Below are 22,531 nucleotides of genomic sequence, written 5' to 3' on the forward strand. Positions count from 1 at the left end.
CCATAAAACTGCTAATTTCTTGTCCCCTTCTGTGGCAGAAGAGCCTGTGAAATTCTTGAGTCTCATTGCATACCTTGTCAGAAAGGTGGGGAGAGAAGAAACTGAGAGTTAAGGTGTTTCCAGGAATACAAGTGACACTGAAAAATAACAGCCACACATAGGTATTCTACTCCAACTGCAATAGTTAGTGACCACATTGTTCTATAACGATTAGATCAATGTAAAATTCAACAGAAAGAACCACTTAAAATCTGAAGGGCTAAAGTAAATCATCAACCCATTTTCTGGGCCAACAAGAAGAACTATTCTTGGGCATATTAATTTATCATAGCCAGCCATCATCCTGAGTCCTGCAAACATCGTGATGAGCGTTGGGCAGAAGCATAAAATCCTGGCCCTGTATGCACTGAAGAGCAGAGTAATATATAACCAGGTTTTACATATACTACTTCGGGCTTGAATAATACCTTCAACATCCTTCTCATAAATGCTTCCTCAGAGCTTTTAATATATTTTATATAGAAAACAGTTTTAAATACAGGAAAGGTCTTGTTCAGAGCTTTTCAAATTCTTGGGTCCATTAATTTATGAGTCTTGTGTACTTGGTCTTCCCTCTTTATTTAATTGCTTCTGTCCAGCATTTGGGTGGTCAAAGATTGAGTATTCCTACCTCCTCTATCTTTTTTTTTTTCTTTTAACTAAGCATACTCCATTCCATGCATTTAGCCTCTTGAAAATCAATTCATCGCATAAAATCATTGTTCTGAGCCCTAATGCAATTTCACAGGTACTTGTGTTAGAATAAGTAATAGGGTTCAGCGTTGCGTAAGAAAGTTTTAAGGTATCCAGGCAGTCTTGATGAGTTCTCATTTACACGGAGGTAATGGAGTGCAGGCAGTGCTGCTCTTGCTCTGCCTTCCTCCCACCACCCTCATCATCCTCCTGCAGCTGTAGCCCACCACCTGATGTGCTCCTTCCATGTCCTATCGCACCTGCTCTCTGATATCGGTTTTCCAGTCATACTGAATGAATCTGATCAAACACAAAGGTATATGTCTCTTTGGGATTATCAGTATTACGTCAGGGATTTTAGCATTACCATCAACTTAAAACACCTTGCCCGGTCAGATCCGATATTCCCAATCTCTTTGATACTTCACTTGCTTTCACAAATTGGTGTCTGATGAAAATACTCAGAGAAAACAAATACAAAAAGGAAAAATGGTGCCTCTGATGAAAGGAGGAGTAAAAATAAGAAATACCTCCTTCTATTTCTTATCTCACAGTAAAAATCTATGTTAACATTAGGCGCTACATTGAGAAAGTGTGTGTGCATGGCTGCATACTTGTTTTGTACATTCAGCACCCACAAAAATTGTGTATTTGTTCATGGAGGTTACTGAACTTGCACCAACCTGCTGCTCACCTGGGCAACCACCTTTCTCCATGTGTGACCACCAACAGCAATTAAACCAGCGAATCAGTCTCTCATTGGCTGCCTATGAGGTGCTGTACAAGAACTGGTAATTTAAGCTCTACCTTTGATGGCAGGTGGTGGAATTAATCTCACCTGACTTTAGCTATTTAGAAATTGGAGATCTACTGTAATAAAGCCCTTCAGATTCTTCTATAGCCAAAAGCAGTTCAAAAAGCAATCCAAAAGCAGTTCAGTTGCTGCTTCCATGCCAAGGTCTATCTATCATGTAGCCTGTGGCTCTTGAATGAGTGAACATTTTTGGTCCATCCACTTCTGAACACACTGTTGGACTGAGGAACAACATTTTCAACTGTGACAGGTCGTTTTCTTAAAATGTAAAGATAAATGCAGGCTCCTGTGAAGAAGCAGTCACTTCTTTAAAGGTTTCTTTAAATACAATTTATCATCATTTTTTTGTTGAGTAACCTCTTTAGATTTTCTTCTTCTCTTTATGAAGTGTAAAATGTAAAAGCATGTATTTTATTATTTAACAGGCATATTATTTACCTGAGAGTAAAGCTTCTTAAGATTTGATATATTTTATTATGTAAATACCCACTTATTCAATGTGTAAAACATGCATTATTTTTGGCAGTCCCTAATAGTGAATCGGGCACGTTAAAATCTTTCAGGTTAAAAAGCCCAACGTTTGTCATATTAAAACACAAACATTTAGGGCCTCATTTGCCTCCTTTTCTTTCCCTTGTGTAAACTGCCAGTAATTACACTGACATTAATGGTGATATTCCCAGTATACACTGGGGAAAGCAAAGGTGCATCACAGTGAAGAGGAAAAATCCTGTTGTTCTACTTACAGGTAAATTTAATCCTGTTTGATTTCACTTTGATAATTTGCACAAGCAAAGCAAACAAGCCCTTAGTTACTCAGGAGACTGTTATTTCTACAGAGCCAACACTATGAAACAGCTATAGGGAACAGCAACAGATTTAAAAATAATAATTCAGACATTTTATTAATAAATAAAGTCTCTTTCATTCATATTCTGATCTATGAGTCTACAAAACTGTATTAAAACCAATTCAGCTGGTTCACGTTCCTTTAGCATTTAAAAATATACTTTTAAAATACAATACATGCAGAATGCTTCCTCTCTGCCTATGATCTCATGTGTCAATTTCACCTTTTTTTTTTAACAGCCAAGTTATAAACCTCTAAAACCAGGGTTTGTAATATAAATCCTGATAGACTCACTTTAATGTTTTGAATTATAAAAGTACACCTTTTAAAAGACAAGTGTCATTGCCAAACAGTGAAATTACTATACTTTACTTCCACCCACTACATTTCAATTTTAATTTTATGAATATTGCAAATTATAACACTCACATTATAACCTCTAAAGGGGATAATTTATAAAAGCAGTGTCCATCAATTATAAATTTTCCATGACATTAATAAAATGGCAAGAACTAATTATGATGACTTCTGAGATGAAGATGCCTTGGACAAATCATTAATACGTCGAAATGGTATTTTTTAAAACATAGCAGGTTCTAATTATGACTGAAATGAGATTATGAAAATGATCACAGAAAGGACATTAACCTGATGAGTTCCACAGTCTCTGAGTACATGGTGTATGGAGATTTAGCTTCTAATGGATCTCGCTCCATAGCATTCCCACACTCGATGAAGGAGAGGGCAGCATCAGCATAATTCACTGCTTTGCCGAACTTCTCCAGCTGAAACGAGAATGAAAATCCTTCAGCTTTAAATTCTAGGTAAATAAATCATAATACAAAGCAACACTAGCATTAGAATGAGAGCAAAGTGATGTTGGTAGTTAAGAATGAATTTATACAGTAATAAAGGCAGGGTTTACGTTTTTACCAAACCTTTTCAGGTCGTATATAGCCCGACAGGCCACAAAGTCAGTGTATGTCTTTTGGCATGCATAGATTTACACAGGCAACGAGGGACACTAAGCATGTTTGAACAAATCCACATTGCTCCTCAATATATGAACTAGGTTTGAATGTCACTATGCAAGGGCTAGGTAACAACTCCACGGCAGTTGTCAGATGTCACATTCTGTGTTAACCGTCGACCAAAAAGAAAAATAATCTCATCACTTATGTGGTGACTGAAAGAGTAGAAAGAAAAAAAAAGAGAAAATATAGCACTGCTAAATATTTTATTTTACTAGGATTTTATTGCAAAAGGTTTTAGCCCTCATAATGGTTGTGATTAAACTGACTTAGACATACTGATTTCTTTTTTTATGTGTAATGAATATTATATATGACATTTTTTATAGTAAGTATTTTATAACAGTATTTAACATTTTCAATTTCTGATAGCTAGATATGAGAATTCTACTAATGTGGCATTTGATATAAGAGATCTTATGTACTTTAAATAATTTTAAAATTTCTTTCTATGTCTCTATCAAAATATTTTTGATGCATCTGCATATGTTTTCCACTCACAAAATGGAAGCCTATCCTAGCAACATGTTAAGCAGAATGTTTAGTATTCATCTAAGGTAACAGTATATTTGCTCTTGAGGCTTCTTCTAAGCAATCCTCATACCAAGTTCCCTCTGCATACCTTTAATTTCAAGTTCTGATCTTGTGCACTAATGATGTACAAAGCCTTTGTATAACAGACAGGTATTATTTGAATGATCACAAAAGGGGAAATATTTCTAAATGTTTTCTCTCTATTCCAACAGCCACTTCTCAGCATATTCTTAAAATTCCTTGCCTTGAGTCTTCTGAAACGACTTTTGTAGAATAAAAAAGGAATCTGGCTGCAATCGGGTTTAGTACAGACACACAGGTCTGAACCAGAAATGGGATCCAATCCTGCCCTTTGCTTGACAGTGACTCTAGTGGAGTGGGTGGAATTACTCCAGCTCATCACAGCTCGGCACAAACCAGAGTAAGGTCTCCAAGATCTCTTCCATATGCTGCAGTCGGTTGCCAGTGCAGCAGCCCATCCAAATTAGTTGATTCTTTACTGCTGTCCCAGACAAGGACAGGTTTTCATGGGGTCACTCCCATAGAACACAAAATGCCCCATCCTTCACTAGAAATCTGTTTTCTGTACAAGCTCAGGAACAGCATTGCCACAAATCTCATTAACATTTGCTGACACATTTTGAGGTCACATGCCATTATCTTTCCAGCCACTGCAACACATCTTTCTGTGCCGTGTGTGCTTTGTCATGTCAGCACCAAGTAACCAGAAGCAATTGTTTCCATAGGACAACTAACACTACGGGATTGCACAGCAAATGTGTTACACGGAGATAATTTGCGTGCAGCTGTATTGGGTGGAAAAAAAAGTTGACACCCAAATACCAGAAAGAAAAAGCAGATACTTTGTTTGTGGGTATTTATGTCTGCCAACAAGTTGTACCGTGGCAGATGGCCTCACATTCCCATAAGAGCACTTGGGGTGTCAAACTGTGGGTGATAGGCAGGGTCTGCCTGCAGGCAGCAGCATGATGTGCTGTGCCTGCTCCTCTTAGTTCCGCTTGAGAAACAGCCCGGACTCTGCAAGGCATCGTCAAAGGTAAGAGGATGGGAGACAGGTCAACACTTTCTGAGTGAATCAGGCCGTGGAGGGCAGAGAATTGACATGGCACGTTGAGATCATCAGGAGCCTGACCCTGTAAATATTTGCTAGCGTGGAGCAGGCATCTCTGTGCCAGAACCATGTGTGTTTTCTTTAAAGGTCAATCAGCGGTGGGAGATGTTGTCAGTCTGCTCCTGCCAGCCTCTCCTGCCTGCAGATGTCAAGCTTCTGGCTGAACATGCTCTGCTGAGCTGGGCTGCAGGAATCGGCACGGGCCACCTCTCGAAAAAGGGCAGGTCGGGAGGGACGGCTGCTAACTCAGCGACAGCCATGTAGCTGCCAAAAACCTCAACCCACCCCCCACAGAAAACACACTTGGCAACACATTGCCCCAAGTCATAAGGGAGGTTGGAGAGCTGAAGCAGGCAGCTTGACCTGTCACAGTATCACAGTATGTTCGGGAGTGGAAGGGACCTCAAAAGATCATCTAGTCCAATCCCTCTGCTGGAGAAGGAACACCTAGGTGAGGTTGCACAGGAACATGTCCAGGCGGGTTTGAATGTCTCCAGAGAAGGAGACTCCACAACCCCCCTGGGCAGCCTGTTCCAGTGTCTGTCACCCTCACTGAGAAGAAGTTTTTTCTCAAATTTAAGTGGACCTTCCTTCAGCTCCCCAACAGCAGAGGGAATGGCATTCTGGTTGTTGTTGTTGTTGTTTTTAAACATAGCATGGGATTGTCTTGGAGTTCTTTTCTTTTGGACAAACACTTATTTCCAAGGACAAAATCCCTGCTGTGAAATGATATAATATGCATGCAAAAACCCCCCAAACAATAAAGTGAGAGGTGAATAATCACCCAGTTTTTCTTCAGTTGTGATTTTGAGGGGTGACACAAATGGCCACACTCCACCTCAGCCATCTCAGTTTAAATAAATAGAGAAGTCAAGTTCCACTAGGCCTGCCTAAATGAGCTGCTGTTTTGTACTCCAGGTAGCATACAGGAGCAAAGTCCCCCCCTGCAAAGCAAATGGCTATTAAAGGCACTTCAGGGCTAGCAAGAGCTTCGATTAAACAAACAATGATAATCTGTCAGATTGAGTAGTTTTATCCAAATCAAAACACTTTGTAAAATTACATCAATTGTACTGGAGCTCCACTTGGAGTAAAGTGAGAGAAAAAGCTTTCCCAGAACTGAAGTACCTTATTGCAAGATTTTTTTTGGGGAAAAAGTGTGTTGAGTCTCTATTTATCAGCCTAAAAGCATGCAATAAAAATGAGCGTACTATTTAAAAATCAATTGTTGCAAATTTGAAACAATTGGATTGTAAATACCAGTTTTACCACAAGGTAATGGAGTGGAGGGTGATTTGCCTTTCTTAAATTTCTGTTACAGAATATTTCAACACTTTTGTTTAAAACTCAAAGTGAATAGGAAAACAAATTTCAAATACACATCATCTTTCATGAAATTATCTTATATCCTTCATAAACAGCATGACTGTTGTTCTTCCTTGGAAAAGACACCAGCTATTGTAAGGAGCTTCTTTTTTCATGAACTAGTTTTTAAATGCTAGAAATGGTGCTAAGGGTTTGACTTGTTGTGGACAGTGTGTTTACGGAGTACCATCTAAAGCATGCTTTAGTCAATAGCAGGGTTCCTCATTGCTTCTTAGGCTTTAGATGACATTTAGGATGTACATTTTTGAAACACCCACCTCCACAGTGGAAAGAGACAAAAAAACCCTGTGACCACCTACCAATGCATCTGCTTTATGCTTTAGCTTCTTAGCCTCTTGCATGTAATAATCTGCATTGTGAAGCCTAAAGAGACAAAATCAATTAGTCTTTGTGTTTATACAGTTGGAGAAACATTGTTTGAGAAAATTGCTGAATGCTTCCAAGAACAATTTCAACATACACACCCACTTATCTCTTTAAATCTTAACCTGGTATTAATCTGAAGCTGCTGTATGCATAGATATGATGGGTGACCCAAACGTAAAACAACCAGCTGTAGAAACTGGCCACCCAAAGGACCCATTAATGTGTGCTGAACAGAGGAAAAGCAAAAATATTTTAAACTAATTAAGTATAAGAAGTTTCCATTAGAAGAGCTAAAGTAAAAAAAAAATGAAGAATTACCGTGAACCAGCTTTCATGATCTGAAAACATTTATCAACAGAATCTTCATTAATCAGTGACAACAGTTCATTTGTAAAGATTAAAACTGTGTGTGCCTTTGTGCAGCGCTACGCACACAGGTGCCCGATGTTGGCATCGTAATCAGAGATACTCTCACTGCGAGCTCTGCTTGCATAAAAAGCCCCACTACATAACATACAGCTAGCACAGAGATCCAATAATACTCACACATCATCAAATGTTATTTTGGGTCTTCTGGGCTCAGAATTCCCATTGGAAAGCGTTGGCATTGCAGACCAGATGTCTGTTTCTAGATGGCTGGTGTCAAGAAGAGTGTTGGCTGTTGGTGTATTGTGAGATTCTTCCTCCTACAAAAAGAGGACTATTATTAACTCTTTGTAGTTCAAAGAAAGACCTTCCAACAATATAAGTGCTCACATTCACCATCCGCTCAAAAAAAAACCCATAAAACCCAGACAAACTAAAGGCTAAGGCCCAAAGTAGCACTCAGATACACCCAGCTACATCCAGGTTACCTCACAAAACCACCCTTCCATCCTTTAGAACATAAACCTATTATAATAGATTAACCTGCACTCATTAACTTACACTCTGAGGTGAAGTCAGCCAGGATACCACAGTGTTATGGACTAGAGATGCGGGTTAAAGCAAGGCTGAGGAAATCTAATGCAGAAGGGGTGGATGTAAACTCAACTCCATTCAAGGTGTATGACATTAATGTAACCTTTTTTTTCCTGTATTATTATTAGCTAACCCTAGGATGTCTGAAAAGCCTCCTTGGATTTCAGCAAGGAAAGGTTTCCTCAGCCTTGTTGCACAGAACAGGGAGCAGAATGGAAAGGAGAAGGCAGGAGCTGTGACTTTGCATTGAATAAATCCAGAAGCATAACAGAAGCATTTAAATCAGGCAATTGCAACTTGTAGGCTAGGTCCACAACCAGATAAACTAAATTACAGATGAAGCAACGAACTAGGGAAAGAAGTCTAACATATTTTAGAAGACAAATAGTTCATGTATCAGGATAATAGATAAACCAAGGATAAATCTGACTAGAAATGCTAGGAGTGAGAGGAAGTACCCCTGCTGTTTACATAGCATTGTTTATTTGCTGACATATGCAGTTCATTTTGGCATTGATTTCAGTTGAAGGCATGTGTATTACTCTCGCAGCTTGAAGTGACACAATGACATCAGAAAGCAACAGGGATGAATGAATAAGGTGAAGTGATTTGTCACCTATGATCCAATGCAACTTGTGAGTTTTACTATTACAGTGCAGGGTAACAACCTCTCACAAAGCGGTGAACTGTGAAACACTGGGCTATGCATGTCCTTTTCTGTGGCAGAATTTTCTTCTTGTCTTTTAATTTTGACAGTGATAGCAAGATACAGTTTTACACTAAATAATACGTTTGAGACTCTAGAGGGAGGACTATTTTTAAAAATGGGCCAAAACCCTGAAGTTTCCCTGTTTAGCCCAAAGGACAATGATAAACTGATCTGAAACGTTACTACTTTTTAAGTGAATTTGTGAGGCAGCTTCTGGTCTTGGCTCTTTTTTATGTATTATATTTTCAAAAACCCATCTGAATCTGGCGAAAAACAAGCAAGAAAGAATTGTCTATGTGGAAACCACTAATGGGGAGATGGCCCTAATAGAATTCTTTTTTTTCTTTACTGTTTAGTTTAGGTTGCAATATTCAGTATAACTGCAGTGCTTCATTCTCGCTGAGAATTTGGGGTAATTATTCAGGTGATAGATACCAAAACTCTTTAATTTTCAAAATGTGTGTGTTGTAGCTACAGAGTTAAGAGGCTGATTGCAGCTAGTTGGTGGCTGCAAAGTCAGGGACTGGGTTTTTCGGGGAGTGATACACAATGCCAGGTAGATGCCTAATGCCGACCTAAAACCAGACCTTGCAAGAGTTGCTGTCGTGGTTTAACCCCAGACAGCAATTCAGCCCCACGCAGCCGCTCGCTCACTCTCCCCCTGTGCAATATGGGAGAGAATCAGGAGAGTAAAAGTGAGAAAACTCCTGAGTTTAGATAAAGACAGTTTAGCAGGTAAAGCAAAAACCACACATGCAAGTGAAGCACAACAAGGGATTCATTCACTGCTTCCCATGGGCAGGCAGGTGCTCAGCCAGTCCCAGGAGAGCAGGACTCCATCACACGTAACTGTTACTTGGGAAGACAAAATGCTACCAGTCTGAAGGTTCCTCCTTTCCTCCTTCTTCCCCCCAAATATATACTGAGCATGACATCATATGGTATGGAATAACTCTTTGGCCATTCAGGGTCAGCTGTCCTGGCTGTGCCCCCTCCCAGCTGCTTGTGCACCTGCAGCTTTCTTGCTGAATAGTCCTTGTCTTGCTATAAACATTGCTTGGCAACAACCAAAACATCAGCGTATTATCAACATTCTTCTCATTTGAAATCCAAAACACAGCACTGTACCAGCTACTAGGAAGAAAACTAATTCTACCCCAGACGAAATCAGGACAGTTGCTTATGCCTGGCCCTGCAAAGATCCACTCCTCACTGCTCTTGAGTGGGGCTACATAAGCATTTAAAAATAGATACTGGAAAAAAATAATCAAATAGAATACAGCTAAGTTACTTTTATTTCATATTGTTCGCTTCCAGCAACAGAGGTCGGTTACTTACACAGATTCCTTTGGGGTTAGAAGAGGGTTTATTTTCATTCTTTCTGTGTTTAGAAACAGAGGAGGAAGAGCTGCTGGTCTGAGAGGTGTTTGTGATGTTGGTCTCTTGGCTGAAGGAGCTGTTGTCACTGCTGTGCCGCTGGTGCACATGCTCGTCCAAGAGGGGGGATAATGGAGGAGGGAACAGCTTCTCTTCTCTTTTCTTTGCCACCTTCTTCACTGAGCTACTGCTGCTCCTGGGACACAAGTAACAACCAGTTGCATTTCAAGAACCTTGGTTAATCCTCCATAGCACAAAGCTCTATATTTTATTTACTGAGAAGCCATCTCTACCCTCAAACATGTCCTGCAGTCCCCACGTCCTAGGAGCTAAGTCAAAAGGGGACAGGCAGTGAAAACAGAACAGCCACCTCTGCTTTTTCAATGGCTGCAGAAACCTCCTCCTTTGGAGGATGACTTCCAGTGCATTAGTACAAATTGTACTCAATTTAAATGCTAATTTGAGTCAGTCTTCATTTGAGAGGTCACAGAGGTTCTGACTCAGCAAAGTGCTGGAAAGTTTTATGCATGGGGTTAGTTCCTCTCATATCAAGTATGACTATTTCTGTGTTTAACATTAAGCATCTTTTTAAGAGGTGGATTAGGGCCCACATAAGCAACCTTGGCAAGAAAACATAATAGCACATGGCAAGTGAACAACAACGAAATTATAACAACTGCAAAATGATAACCATAACAATAACAAGATAATAATTATTTGACCTCTAGAATAAAAACAATGTTCAACACTATATTAAAATGATACCTAGTAGCTGGCAAAAGCCCTTGAGTAAATATTGGTTGATGAATTGAACATGATTCAGAAAATGAATGTGGTTTTGACATGAAAGCTCAAGTAATATGATAATCTATTGTCTGTTTTATGTACAGAAATTGTTAGCTGGCTAGAAATGGCAGCTGTGATACACATTAAAACAAAAAAAGGTGCTAGAACTTTCTCCCCTCAAATCCATCAAGAAAGAAAAAACAAACCAAACACCCAACTGTCTGTTTAACATGTTAATCTACTCATAGATTTTTATTTATGTACTGTCCTAGCTCAGTCAATGAAGATAACCTGAATTTTAATCTTTTGTTAGACATCTAATACTGCGCTACACGATCATTTACATTTCATGATTATTGACTAAAATTTCAATAACAAATTAAGTCAACAAGAATTTATGTTTTGTTCCCAGGCACCTTCAGTCAGTGTCAGGAATTATAGATCTACTTTGCCTTCAAGTAACCAGGGAAAGAGAAGGCAACCCAAGCTTCCTTACTCCTCATTCTGGAGCTCGCTCTCATTCCAGTCTGGTCTCTTTTGCAGTTTCACCAACAGTATCAATATCTACACCAGCTCTGGTCATTTCTCTACTCTAGACCTTTTGAGATGCAAAAATAGTTTAGCTTATCTGTGAAATCACGGAGTGAAATCAACCCAAATCCCTGCGTTTCAGGTTTTATAGCTTTCCAGTCAAAACTACTTTAATTTGACTGAAGCAGAGTTAAAAATGTCTTGTTTGAAACTCTCTCATATTAAGGATCACACCGAAGAAATAAACTGAGCACAGAATTCATATTGCCTTACAGCAGGACTGCTATGGATGCTGTCCTGCTCAAAAAAGCAGTGGGCCTGAAGAAAATCAAAGGAAAGCAACCAGGTTGGAAGAGACCGGCAGTTCTCTGAGGAGACTGATTTTATGCACACGTGCTCCTGCAACATGTCCACCAAAAAGTTCCCACTCAAAGCCCCATTAGTTAGCTTTCTTACCCCTAAAAGGCATTTTTGAACTCAGACAAGTTACTACAGCTATAGCACAGTAATACTCTAAACGTTTTCCAGAGGAATGTTTTCCAAAGGAGACTAAGCACTACCCCAAAAAAATGTGTGTGTGTTACCAGACTGTACAGAGGCAAAGCACAAACAATTAATGAAACATCCAGAAGCAGAATCCAAACCTCCTGCCACCCAGTCCTGTACAGGGAACCCTGAACATGCACATACAGGTGGGAGCAAAGAGCAACGTCCTTCTCTGTGCCCCTGTGCATGGAAGCATGTGGAGCATTTCTTTCTCCTTGCTATGGCTTTACAAAGGGAAGAGCAACCAATTCTGGCAAATCTAGCTAAAAAGAAGAAAAACTGAATGTGAGCCATTGGCCAAGTCCCCATTAGGATCTAACCCTGCAGCACTGGTGATGCTCCTCAGCACATCTGTGGCTATTGCCAGGACTAATGCAAGGCTCTGTCTTTGCACATGGGGAAATTTAAGGCATGTGTAAAGCAATCAAAGCAACATTTCTCAGCTGCTACATGGAGGTGGGGAGATTAAGAGAGTAGTACAAGAAAAAATTAAGAAGGCTGCAGGTACCATGGTTAAAATTTCACTACTTGAAACTAGTTCACTTCATCTTTGGGCTCAAATATAAGATGGGGCAAAACATGATATAGGTGTAATTACCCAGTTCTGGCACATAAATCATTCTGTGGGTAGGAAGACTTAACCGCAAAGGAAAATTCACCTGAGAGTTTTTGGTTGGTGTTTTGTTGTTGTTGTTGTTGTTGTTGTTGTTGTTGTTGTTGTTGTTGTTTTCTCTATAACTCAAACTAAAAAACCCCAGCAATACTTTAAGGTTATCATTACCGGTGGTGGTTTTTTGGTGTTCTTTTCTTTTTTTTTTCTTTCTTTCCCCTATTGCCCACATAATCCTATGTATTTTTGGAGGAACTGTGCTGAAAATTTATTTAGCAATGTTACCTCCCTCAGATTTAAGCCAAAGCATTTCTGTTAACAATAACCTCCATGAAATAGGTTGTTACCAGCAGTTAACCAGATTGTCACTTTGCTTTGGGCTGTTAATGGGCTAAGAAACTGGTCTTTGATTGCAGTAATCGCTAATTTTGAATGAATTTATTGCAATAATTACCAGGACTCAATGGTCTAATTTGCTGACATGATTGTTATTTAAACTATATTTAAAATCTAGGGAGAAACACAATCAAAAAGCAAGGAAAAACAAGCAGAACTGATGGTCTTGTGGCTGCAGGGTTTAATCTTTGTGTCTGAAAAGGCCAATTATCAATAAATGAGAAGGATCCCCATCTGCTTTTTTCAGCCTGGTTTCTTTTAGGGCAGAAAGCAAGCAAGCAAGCAGGCAACAAGAGGTCAGTGTGTGAAGGAGAGAGAATTTCCATCTACCCTCACATTTCAGGCTGCCTTTCTTTGCCCTTCCTTTCTCCACTCCTTGTGGTATCTCTGGCCTATTAGTGAGACAAAGCCATTGTCTGTACCAGTCACTTGGCTTTCCTTGGCCTCTCCTCTCCCTGTCCGCAATGAAATGCTGCACATTGACGGTGTATTTGCTTTTCTGCAGGGGGTTAGCAGGGAAAGGTCACTCCTGCATTAGCTTGGACCATATGGCAGCAACTGAATGATGCTGAAGTCATTGTCATAGATGTAGAAAGCTGCCTCCACCGTGAACGAACCCCGGTGAATGCTGTTGTGGCTACCCAAGGGATTGGCTAATACATGTTGCCAAGTACAGGTGCATCTTTAACTAAAGGTCAAACAAAAGTGAACAGGAAATCTTGAAAAACAGGCTGAAATGCTTGCCTCAGACAGACTTCTAGCATGCCTGTTAGATGGCAGGCCTGTTTCACTGGTATGAGTCTAGTTTGAAATTCAGACTTACAGTTTGCACCAGCAAATAATTCCCTGTGTTGTTACAAACTGCCAATTGTTGGCAAATAGTGCTCTGTCTGGAATGGGTTCACCTATCAGGTCTTCAGATATAACTGGTATTCAGCAGCCCATACAATTAATGCTTAAATAAAAATTAGTCTGGCAAGCAAATAAATACATAAAAAATCCTCTCCTGCAAAGTGGACAAAAATGTAGCCTAACAGCAGTGTTTCAAGGTATTATGAATTCCTTGAACAAAACATGGTATTGTCTATTCTTTCATTTGCTATGAAATATCAGAAACAAGGAAAATACAGAGGAAATAGTTTGCATAATTTTATTTTAAGAGTCATGTCAGATTTAGGGAAAGGCATCAGCCCCAGCATGCGTGAGGGAAGGAACAGAGACATAACTAGTTGCTTATGCAATGACTCCATAATCCAAACCAGCTCTCTGGTTGTGCGAATGGTTTTTAAGTTCAGAATGAACTGTTTGATATTTCTACACTCAAATTGTACATTTAAGTCAGAAAAACTTGTGGAAATTAGGCATACAATTGCCCATATTAGACATGTAACCCTTTAAAAATTAATTGTGCATCTTTGCTTGCTTTATTGAGTCCATATATTTAGGGAAAGATTATGAGAAAAGTATATTCAAATGCCTGAACTATAGATAGGCAGCCGGTGGGAGCTGCAAAAGCACAGGTGTGGCCTTTCACTGGTTCCTCCAGACTCCTGAATGCCTCCAAATTTTAGCCCAGAGATCATGATCTTTCTGTCAAAGAGTCTTGTATCTACAAAAAAGCCCAATGAAAATCTCTGAAGTCTGCCTTGGGGAACTTGGCTTGCTGGCACAGAGATCAAGTTCTAATGGGAGAGACCTAATCTTCCTTCGAGTGAGAACATCCACCATGGGACACAGCACCTTCCTAATGGATGAACATCATCATCACACCTGTAGCTGGATCACCCTCATTTCTCAAAGTCCTATGTAGAGACTTAGGAGTTCTGAAAGAAAATGTGGGACCTTTGGGAATAAAGAAGCAAATGGCAAAGTCTGACTTTCAACCTTTTACCACCGAAGTGTTATTTTCCCCCATGCCCTTGAAAAGTGTACTTTCAGCTTTCCCTTTATTCTGCCTCCCCATAAAACTCTACTTAACCCTCTAGAGAACACAATCACTCCTAACCGCTTAAAACAATCTGGGGCTCTCCAGAAATTTGTCATCACACAGTTCAGCCAGCTCCCTAATCTTCTGGGAAATACATTTTTCTACATTCAGTTGCACATCTCTGGCAGTTGAAAACCTGAATTATCAAACAATATTGCATTTGTTTCAAGTGGACTCAGAAGACACTAATAACAAATGCAGAGCGATCCAGGTCTCAATCATTGCAGTGGAAAAGAAGTGAGAAAATTTTGTTTCAAAAATTGAGGCAGATGAAAGGAGAAGCTAGCATAAGGAAATAACTATTGATGGACACAATTATATTTTAACAGAGAATACCAAAGGCTTGAAAGCTCCAAGGAATCAAATTAATGACCTGGAAAACAAGCTCAAATTAAGAAACATCAGGTTGGGGGTGGATCCTTAGGGCTTGCTGTCGACAAGAATAGAAAGGTTTTTTTTAATGGATTGCAGAGGTGTTGAGGATGGATAATCCTTGATTCCCTCTGCAATATATCTCTGCTCATTGTATTTCTAGCAATGACAATCAGGCAACACCCATCATGATGTTTATCAAATCTGCAACATGTTATGGATCCCACTGTAACTTTGAGCTCATCTGCCTTTTCCAGACTCCAACTCTCATTTTCTCAATGGTCCAATGAGGAGTTAGTTCAAGGACTGAAGTTACTCTGTAATTGCACCAGTATAAATAAAATGACACTTAATCTTCTTTAAGAATTTTTATATTTGTGTGCTATTTCTTCAATGATTTTTGAACTTTATCCAAATTTAAATACTACTACAATCAAATTGTTTTCAGAAGCACATTATGGGTTTGATTCTTTGCTTTTCCTCGTGTGAATCACAAAGAAGTGCCTCATCTCAAAATCGTAAAAGCACGAAACTGATGACAGAAGGGACCTGGACTCTCTGGTTATTTATAGAATGTTAATCTTGTGATTATACTAATCAGAATAATTATTTACGTGGCACTTGTTTGCTCAAGCATTATAACCATCTCTCAAAGACACTCTGAAAGGCACAAACTATTTAATTATATGGCTGCTGAAATACAAAGCACGTATGTCTGAGGCATTTAGGATGGTCACCCCAGCACTACTGTATATGCAGTTATAGAATAAGAGCCACTGAAGTGAATGGCAAAGTCACTATTTTGCTCAATAAAAAGCCCACTTTTAGTAGGATTCTCTGGCCATACAGGTTAAGGATGATGGGAGCAAGAAAGAACATTGAAAGGATGCAGTATGAGGGTAGAAAAGTACAGGATTGTGGTGGCACTCTGAATTACTCTAGTCCCTCAGAAAGATGAATGAATCTCATCCAAAACCATGTGGATCCTCTTCCTGATGGATGGGAACAGCAATGCTGGGTCACTTATGCTTATGGGCCATAAGGCCCATCTGGCTCTACAGCAAAGACATTTGTAGAACAGTGCCATGAAATCTCTCATGAATGTCACGTGAAAAAAAAAGAACTTACTCTTTAGTGCTGGTTAATCTGTGATTCGGTATCGGAGAGATACAAGGTGGGAGCAGGCATGATGCTGAAGGGTCCTCCAGGCGCTGCTTCTTGCTTTCAACAAAGGTATCCAGGCTTTCTGGCTGCTTCAAAAAAAGGTAAAGCTTGAAAGATCCAGCATCTATGCACGATTTCACTTGCCATTAAGAGGAGCTCAGGAATCTCTCTGTATTTCCTTTACAGTAGCAGCAGTTAAAATACTGGTCTAAGAGAAGTGAAAGTCACCTGAAATCGGGGCTAAACGTGCTCCAAACACATGACATGAAGTTATATAACAAGTGACATAGCCAGATAATTAGGAAGCAAAATGCCTCATGTGCTACAGATATCTTCTGTAGTGCACTGGAATTTAATTAATAATTCAGATGGAATGACTTGATAGCACCAAATCTTACTCAAGTAAATAGCTTTTACTCATTGACTTAATGGAAGCTGATGGGAAAACTTCCCTGAGTAAGTATTCCTCACAGGACTGAAAGACTACCGGACTGAGCTGGGGCAGTCATTAACAGTGATAGCTGCTTTGAAATTTGCTTTGAAAGATTCCCTGATGCATGACTTTTGTGCCTGAACTAGGATGATACAAGCAAAGCTGATTACTGCTCTGTCACTGGAACCTTTCTATCAGCCTTCAAGCCCACTAGTAGATGGGTAAAATAAATCTTTTAATAGCATGATTTAGAAACCCAAATCAGGCTGTCCCTACCTTGTTTTAACTGTTGATACATCCTCAAGTCATTCTAATTGGTTTGTTTCCCCCTGGGAAGCATTGAGCAATCATACAGCAACTGAATGGGCTGTTTCAGAGCGTAGCTTATGTTTGTACAATCCCAAAGTGAGATTCCTCATTTTGTTACTTCCTGATTCAAAGTCCAGCTAATAAAATTATGAGGTTCCATCCATGAGGATATTTATTTATTTATTTTCCCCAGGATGTCTCAGTTTAGTTGCCAATATTATACTTTGTCATAGTCAAGATTCCTTCATCATACTAACACTTCACTAAGTTGCCTCGCAAGATGTTTTTTTGTATAATTAATACACACCCTGTTGTACTTATACATACTCATAAGCATGAACATTCATACATCCCTTTCCTCTTTCTTCTCCTTCCTTCTTACATCTCTGCCTTTAGTGTACAGCTAGAATATAAATATAATAAAAACCTGCTGAGTTTACTCATGATTATTTCTACTTAATTCAACAGGGAAGGAGCCACTGCAGTGACTCACGTAGGCAGAGGTGCAGAGCCCGTGTCTGCCTGGCATTGTCTGTTGTGTCTTGTATTAACTCTCCCGTACCGCTAGACTGCTCAAACTCAGGATTTCAAGAACAGATGGCTGAAGTCACATTCACAATGATTTATAAAATTTGGGGTATAAAAAAAATACACCGTGATGACTTCTAACAGACAGACCAGAGCATACAATTTCAGCTGGAACAACTGACTATAGAAATTAATTTATAACACAAAAGTTCCGTTTCTTTTCTGAAAACACATTTAGTTTGAAGTGCGTTGTCATATCTCACAAGACAGGATACCCTTGGGCATCAGTAACGTAAAACACATGACAAAACATAACGCCTTAAGTCAAAACATTTGCTTTTTCAGGTAGCTGTGTTGAGAAAGCAGCAAGTTAAGCAAATGATATTTCTATGAATCATATTTGTTTATATAACAAAACAATATAAAGACCAAATTCACCAGGAGCATAAGCAAGCACCATTCCATTGACTTTAGTGAAGCTATGCCTGTTTAAGCCAGTAGTGAAAGTGCCGTAATTCTGCAGACAATAAAACACTGCCTTCCAAATAGGAGTAATGTTTTCTGAGTACGGCAGAACTCATAGTAGTACAAACTCAGCACTGGGAGTCCTTCTGCAGATTACAGAACACTGGAAATTAACGAGTAAGCGAGCAAATACGGTGAAAAAGCTTACAAGATAAATCTCAAAAAATACACTGTTCATTGATTTTGTCAGTTGAAGTTTGTGATTTACTAGTTCCTGATGTTAATTTGTAAATATATGTTCTTTGTAAAAATAATAAAGCCTTAGTGTTATGATGCCTCCTTACAGCCCTGCTGCAGGTGCAGCAAGGAACTACTGACTGTGGTCCTGACCTCAAGGATATATAGAAATTCAGTGTTTTCCTCCAAATGATGAAAAAGACTTACCTTGTGTTTCCTTTTGGATTTTGTGGATGGTTTTTCAGCTGCAGGGGTAGGGGACTCTCGAGATGGTCGCCTGTGTTTCACATTTGTCTCTCTTGGTTCACTTTTTACAGATGTGGTCTCAAAAGGCTCTTGTCCAGGTATCCTAGAGAGTAAACTAAGGTCTATTTTCACCCAAAGAGATTTGAGTTCTTCATATTCTCTCAGTGGGGACAGAAGTTCATTTTGTACAATTGGGATAGGAGAAAAGAGCTGCTCCTCCAAGTCATTGCTGGTCTGGTCGCTGGATGTGTTGCTGCTGTTGCTAGTTAAACTACTTACGCTGAGGATGTTACTGCCAGAGTCCTTCGCTTTGACGCCACCGGCAGGCCCACTGCAAGCTGGCAACACCTTGGCCTGCAGGCTCTCCTCCTGGTCTGTATTGGAGTCAGAAGTAGATGAGTCCGTTTCAATGAATTCCCGGGACTTAGGGACAATTTTGCTGGGGCCTCTGTACTTTTTCTTCTCTGAAGTGAGACCTGTGCTAGTTCGTGGTTCTTTCCTTGGAGCAGTCTTCCCAACTGCTGCTTTAGTTCGAACCTTTGGCTGCTCGGGGGGTTCCTGTGTGTCTTTTTCTTTGGGAGTGTTGCTGGTATTATTTGGTTTGGGCCAGTTATACTCTTCTACACTGGAAGTCCTTTCTACCTTTTTGGGTTGTTTTTTCCAAGTAGTCCTTTGTGAAGTTGGCTCATTATGAGCTGGTGACTTCTGCTTGGAGCTTTTTGACTCTGGGGTTTTCTGGGCAACCCGCGGTTTGGCTTTCTCTCGGATAGGACTGAGGATCGCCCGGTCTTTGGAATCGGTCGGGGGCAGGCTGCTGTTGAGCTTCCCTTTGTTTTGCCCTTCAGCCTGCTGGTTGCTCTGGGCCTGGGAGCCGGTCTCGCTGTGAGGCTCATTTTGATTGTTGATGATGGTCTTGTTGTGGGGGTTCACTTTATTTAGCCATTTATCCAGCTGCCATTTGTTTGCTGAGGGAGGTTCAGGCTGCAGTTTGAAGAACGACAAGGAACAAATCTCAGACAGAAGCAATGCTATTCCTTTTAAATGAGAACGTTTTTAACGTACCCTTTTATTTCAGTCAACTCGTGGTGACTGCTAGTTTTATGGGAGTATTTATGGAGTATTTATGGTTAATTAGGCTTCCTTATCTGGTTTACGATGCGGCCCTGGAGAAATTTAGTACAACTAAAAAGTTTAGCTAGTCCCTGAAGACATAGTTTTGTCATGTTGCCTTTCCTTAGTCCCAGCTGAATACTGTGTCAATAAAATCTTCTCTAGCTACAAGCAAAAATCTAAATATTTCTTTAAAGCAATTCAAATGTAGGCCAGAAGGATTCTTCCAAAAGCTAGAATAAGTATGTGGGTCATACACATAAAACTGTAAAGAGAGAAAAAAGTTGGCAGCATCAAACAGCACAGAACTCCAACATTCTCCTAAGTGGGAGCAGGACTTCACTCCCTCCCAGGCTTTCCCCTGTGAGCCCCCACCGGGCAGGAGGTGAGAGCTGGCTTTACCTCTGGCGTGGCACTGCGCGACTCCTCGTTGCACTCGCTGTCGCTGGAGCTGCTCTCGCTGTCGGAGTCGGACTCGGAGCTGCTCTCAGACTCGCTGGAGCTCCCGGAGCCACCGCTGGAATGGGCCAAGCCGGTTGCATGTGCCGCCGGCACCGGCAGGCTGCTGCGGGGAGAAGAGCCTCTCGTGTCAATATGCTGCTTGTCTTTAATAAAGTGTTGCCGTGGGGGCAACCACCCAGTGAACCCTGTTCACACCGACTTTCCTCTAGTGTCAACCCCTTCTTCTGCAGTACAGACCCAATGAAAGCTCCACCGGCTGTGCCACCGTGGAGCCACCAAAGGACCCAGTTGGATTTATGCTTCACGGGACACGCTGATAATGGCATTAATAATGTTACCGTCATCATCACCCTCAAATGAGAAACATTTCAGTGTCACAAGCCAGAGCTTATTAGCCCAATGATTGCGAAAACTAACAATCAAGCTTAAATAATTTATTAATGGAATCATGGTTTCTTCATTTTTTGCCAGTTCATTTATAATTTATGATCAAAGGAAGGACATCAGGCAACTAATATTGGACAAGGCATTTTAAAAATTAATTTTCATGAATACTTTTACACTGCGGCATACAAAAACTACATATTTTTGACAAGTCTCCAGGGACTGCCCAAGAATTTTTTAATAGCTGTTTTTCCTCTCATGTTTATGATAATGCAGTGAGAAAATGGCATTCATGCTGAAAATAAGCCTCTCTGTGAAACGTATTTGTCTGTGTGTTCAACTGGCCTCCAAGATGTATTTATTAGCAGTGTGCTGGGCGTCATTGTTTTTCCTCAGCATTTATTTGTAAACCGAGAGGTTGGATGACCCGTTTTTAGCACTACAGAATTCTGCCAGTCTGAGTCTTTATAAACTCATCTTTAATGTCAACTTTTTTGTTAGGGAGATAACCATAAGGTTTTATGTCTCTTTAGCTGATCTATACCGAGACTTTTTGATGATTGATTATAAATTTGTGAAGCTGACAAAGCAAAGTGTTTGAAAATTGACACCATTTGCTAGTAGTCCTTTATGGATATTCAATTCTTCACCTTAATATATCATATGCTGCGTGTGTCCCATATTGAGTGATCCAGAGATGCTCAGAAGTCATGATGCAGCTTTGCTTTCATTTCTGCTGTTTTTCTACTTTCCCCTGAGAAGGACTCAAGTAAGCCAGGTACATGCCCACCTTCCCCTTTCAAACTGAGATCTCTGTGTATCACGATGCTCTCTTATAAAACCACAGTAACTGAGAAACTGGAAGTTAGAAAAGCCAGAAAATACTGATGTGTGACCCTGCTAGAGTCTTTATGTGTACTGCCACTGGCTTCGGTGACAATAATAAATGGTTTTTAATTTTCTTCTTATGCTAAGCTGCTTTCTCTCCCCCTCCTTGTTGGTAAACCCATCCCTTACTCTGCGGTTGGTACCGTAACTGTCTCTCTGAGCATTGCAATGGTCCTGCAGTGCCCATTGACAGAACAGCTTGGTGCTTTAGGGTGCGTTAATGAAACCAAATTACTCACTTGGGTAATTGCTACAGATCACGAACTTTGTTGCTCATTAAGTGCATATGCTTTTTTTTTAACTCCCCTTCTACTAGAGACTCTTCACTCTACCGACTCAAGTAGAGCTACTTAAAACATTTCAACTGGAAGTAGCAGGTAAATCAAAAGAACAGGCGCTTTTAAAAATTTGGGCATTTACAAAAGTACGATGGAAAACTAAACACTGTTGAATTAAAAAATTGACCTTACACTTTGTGTTTCATGTCATCATTTTTGGAAACCACTTGTGCACGTGTTTTTCTTTCTTCATCCCTCCTTTTTAGTGTGTGCATTATTGTTTTTCTTTCTTTATCCCTTCTTCTTACTGAAGCTCATGAAAGTGTAGGGAAATACATTTTTCACTTCCTTTATTTTTTACAGTAAACAGAGAATGGTGGAGAAAAGGTGAATGTGTTTGTGGGGGAGTTTGCCTTTCAATTCAGTATCTTGTAACTTTGGTCTTATATTTTCTATTTGGAAAACACTAAAAGTAGATGAAAATCAAGTTTTCCTACTTGATTACAATTGTTCCCAAGAAGAAATAATAAAAACAAAAATAGAAAAAAACTGCAAGGATTCCCAAACTGAGGAGGCAAACACAACAACTCCATTCTGAAATACCAAAACAACACATCACCCTTGAAAAAAAATGTTATTTATGGAATTATCAGAACAATGAAGTTGTAATTCAGAAATTACTTTTCTCCTAAATCTGTGAGTTTCATCTGTTTCATGTCTATTTTCTGTTTGCACCCCCAAATGGAAGACGACCCCCAGACCGCAGGATGCGTGTGGGGCTGTTCACACCTCTCTGCAGTCCTGCCTAAGGAAATGCTCTGTTGTCAGTGCTGGCAAGTTTGCTCTCATTAAGATAACTGACTTAAAGGAAATCACCTCTTATAATAGATCAAAGAAGGAAGAGCCAG

At 40.0% G+C, this 22,531-nt stretch overlaps 1 protein-coding gene across 1 annotated transcript in view; it reads right to left on the reverse strand.

Moving 5' to 3' along the window:
* Positions 1-22,531, reverse strand: part of AFF2 (ALF transcription elongation factor 2) — a gene marked incomplete at its 3' end in the record, with an annotated part of 325,091 nt that overhangs the window by 12,594 nt on the left and 289,966 nt on the right. Inside the window, exons 10-17 of the mRNA XM_080352396.1 lie at positions 20,014-20,176; positions 18,463-19,482; positions 16,248-16,372; positions 9,853-10,087; positions 7,392-7,531; positions 6,779-6,842; positions 3,045-3,181; positions 2-73 (exon numbers count right to left, since the gene is read on the reverse strand). Of these exons, the coding sequence (XP_080208522.1) occupies positions 2-73; positions 3,045-3,181; positions 6,779-6,842; positions 7,392-7,531; positions 9,853-10,087; positions 16,248-16,372; positions 18,463-19,482; positions 20,014-20,176 (1,956 nt within the window). The remainder of the gene's footprint in view (position 1; positions 74-3,044; positions 3,182-6,778; positions 6,843-7,391; positions 7,532-9,852; positions 10,088-16,247; positions 16,373-18,462; positions 19,483-20,013; positions 20,177-22,531) is intronic.

Source organism: Nesoenas mayeri, assembly GCF_963082525.1.
Source record: "Nesoenas mayeri genome assembly, chromosome: 13".
NCBI lineage: Eukaryota > Metazoa > Chordata > Aves > Columbiformes > Columbidae > Nesoenas > Nesoenas mayeri.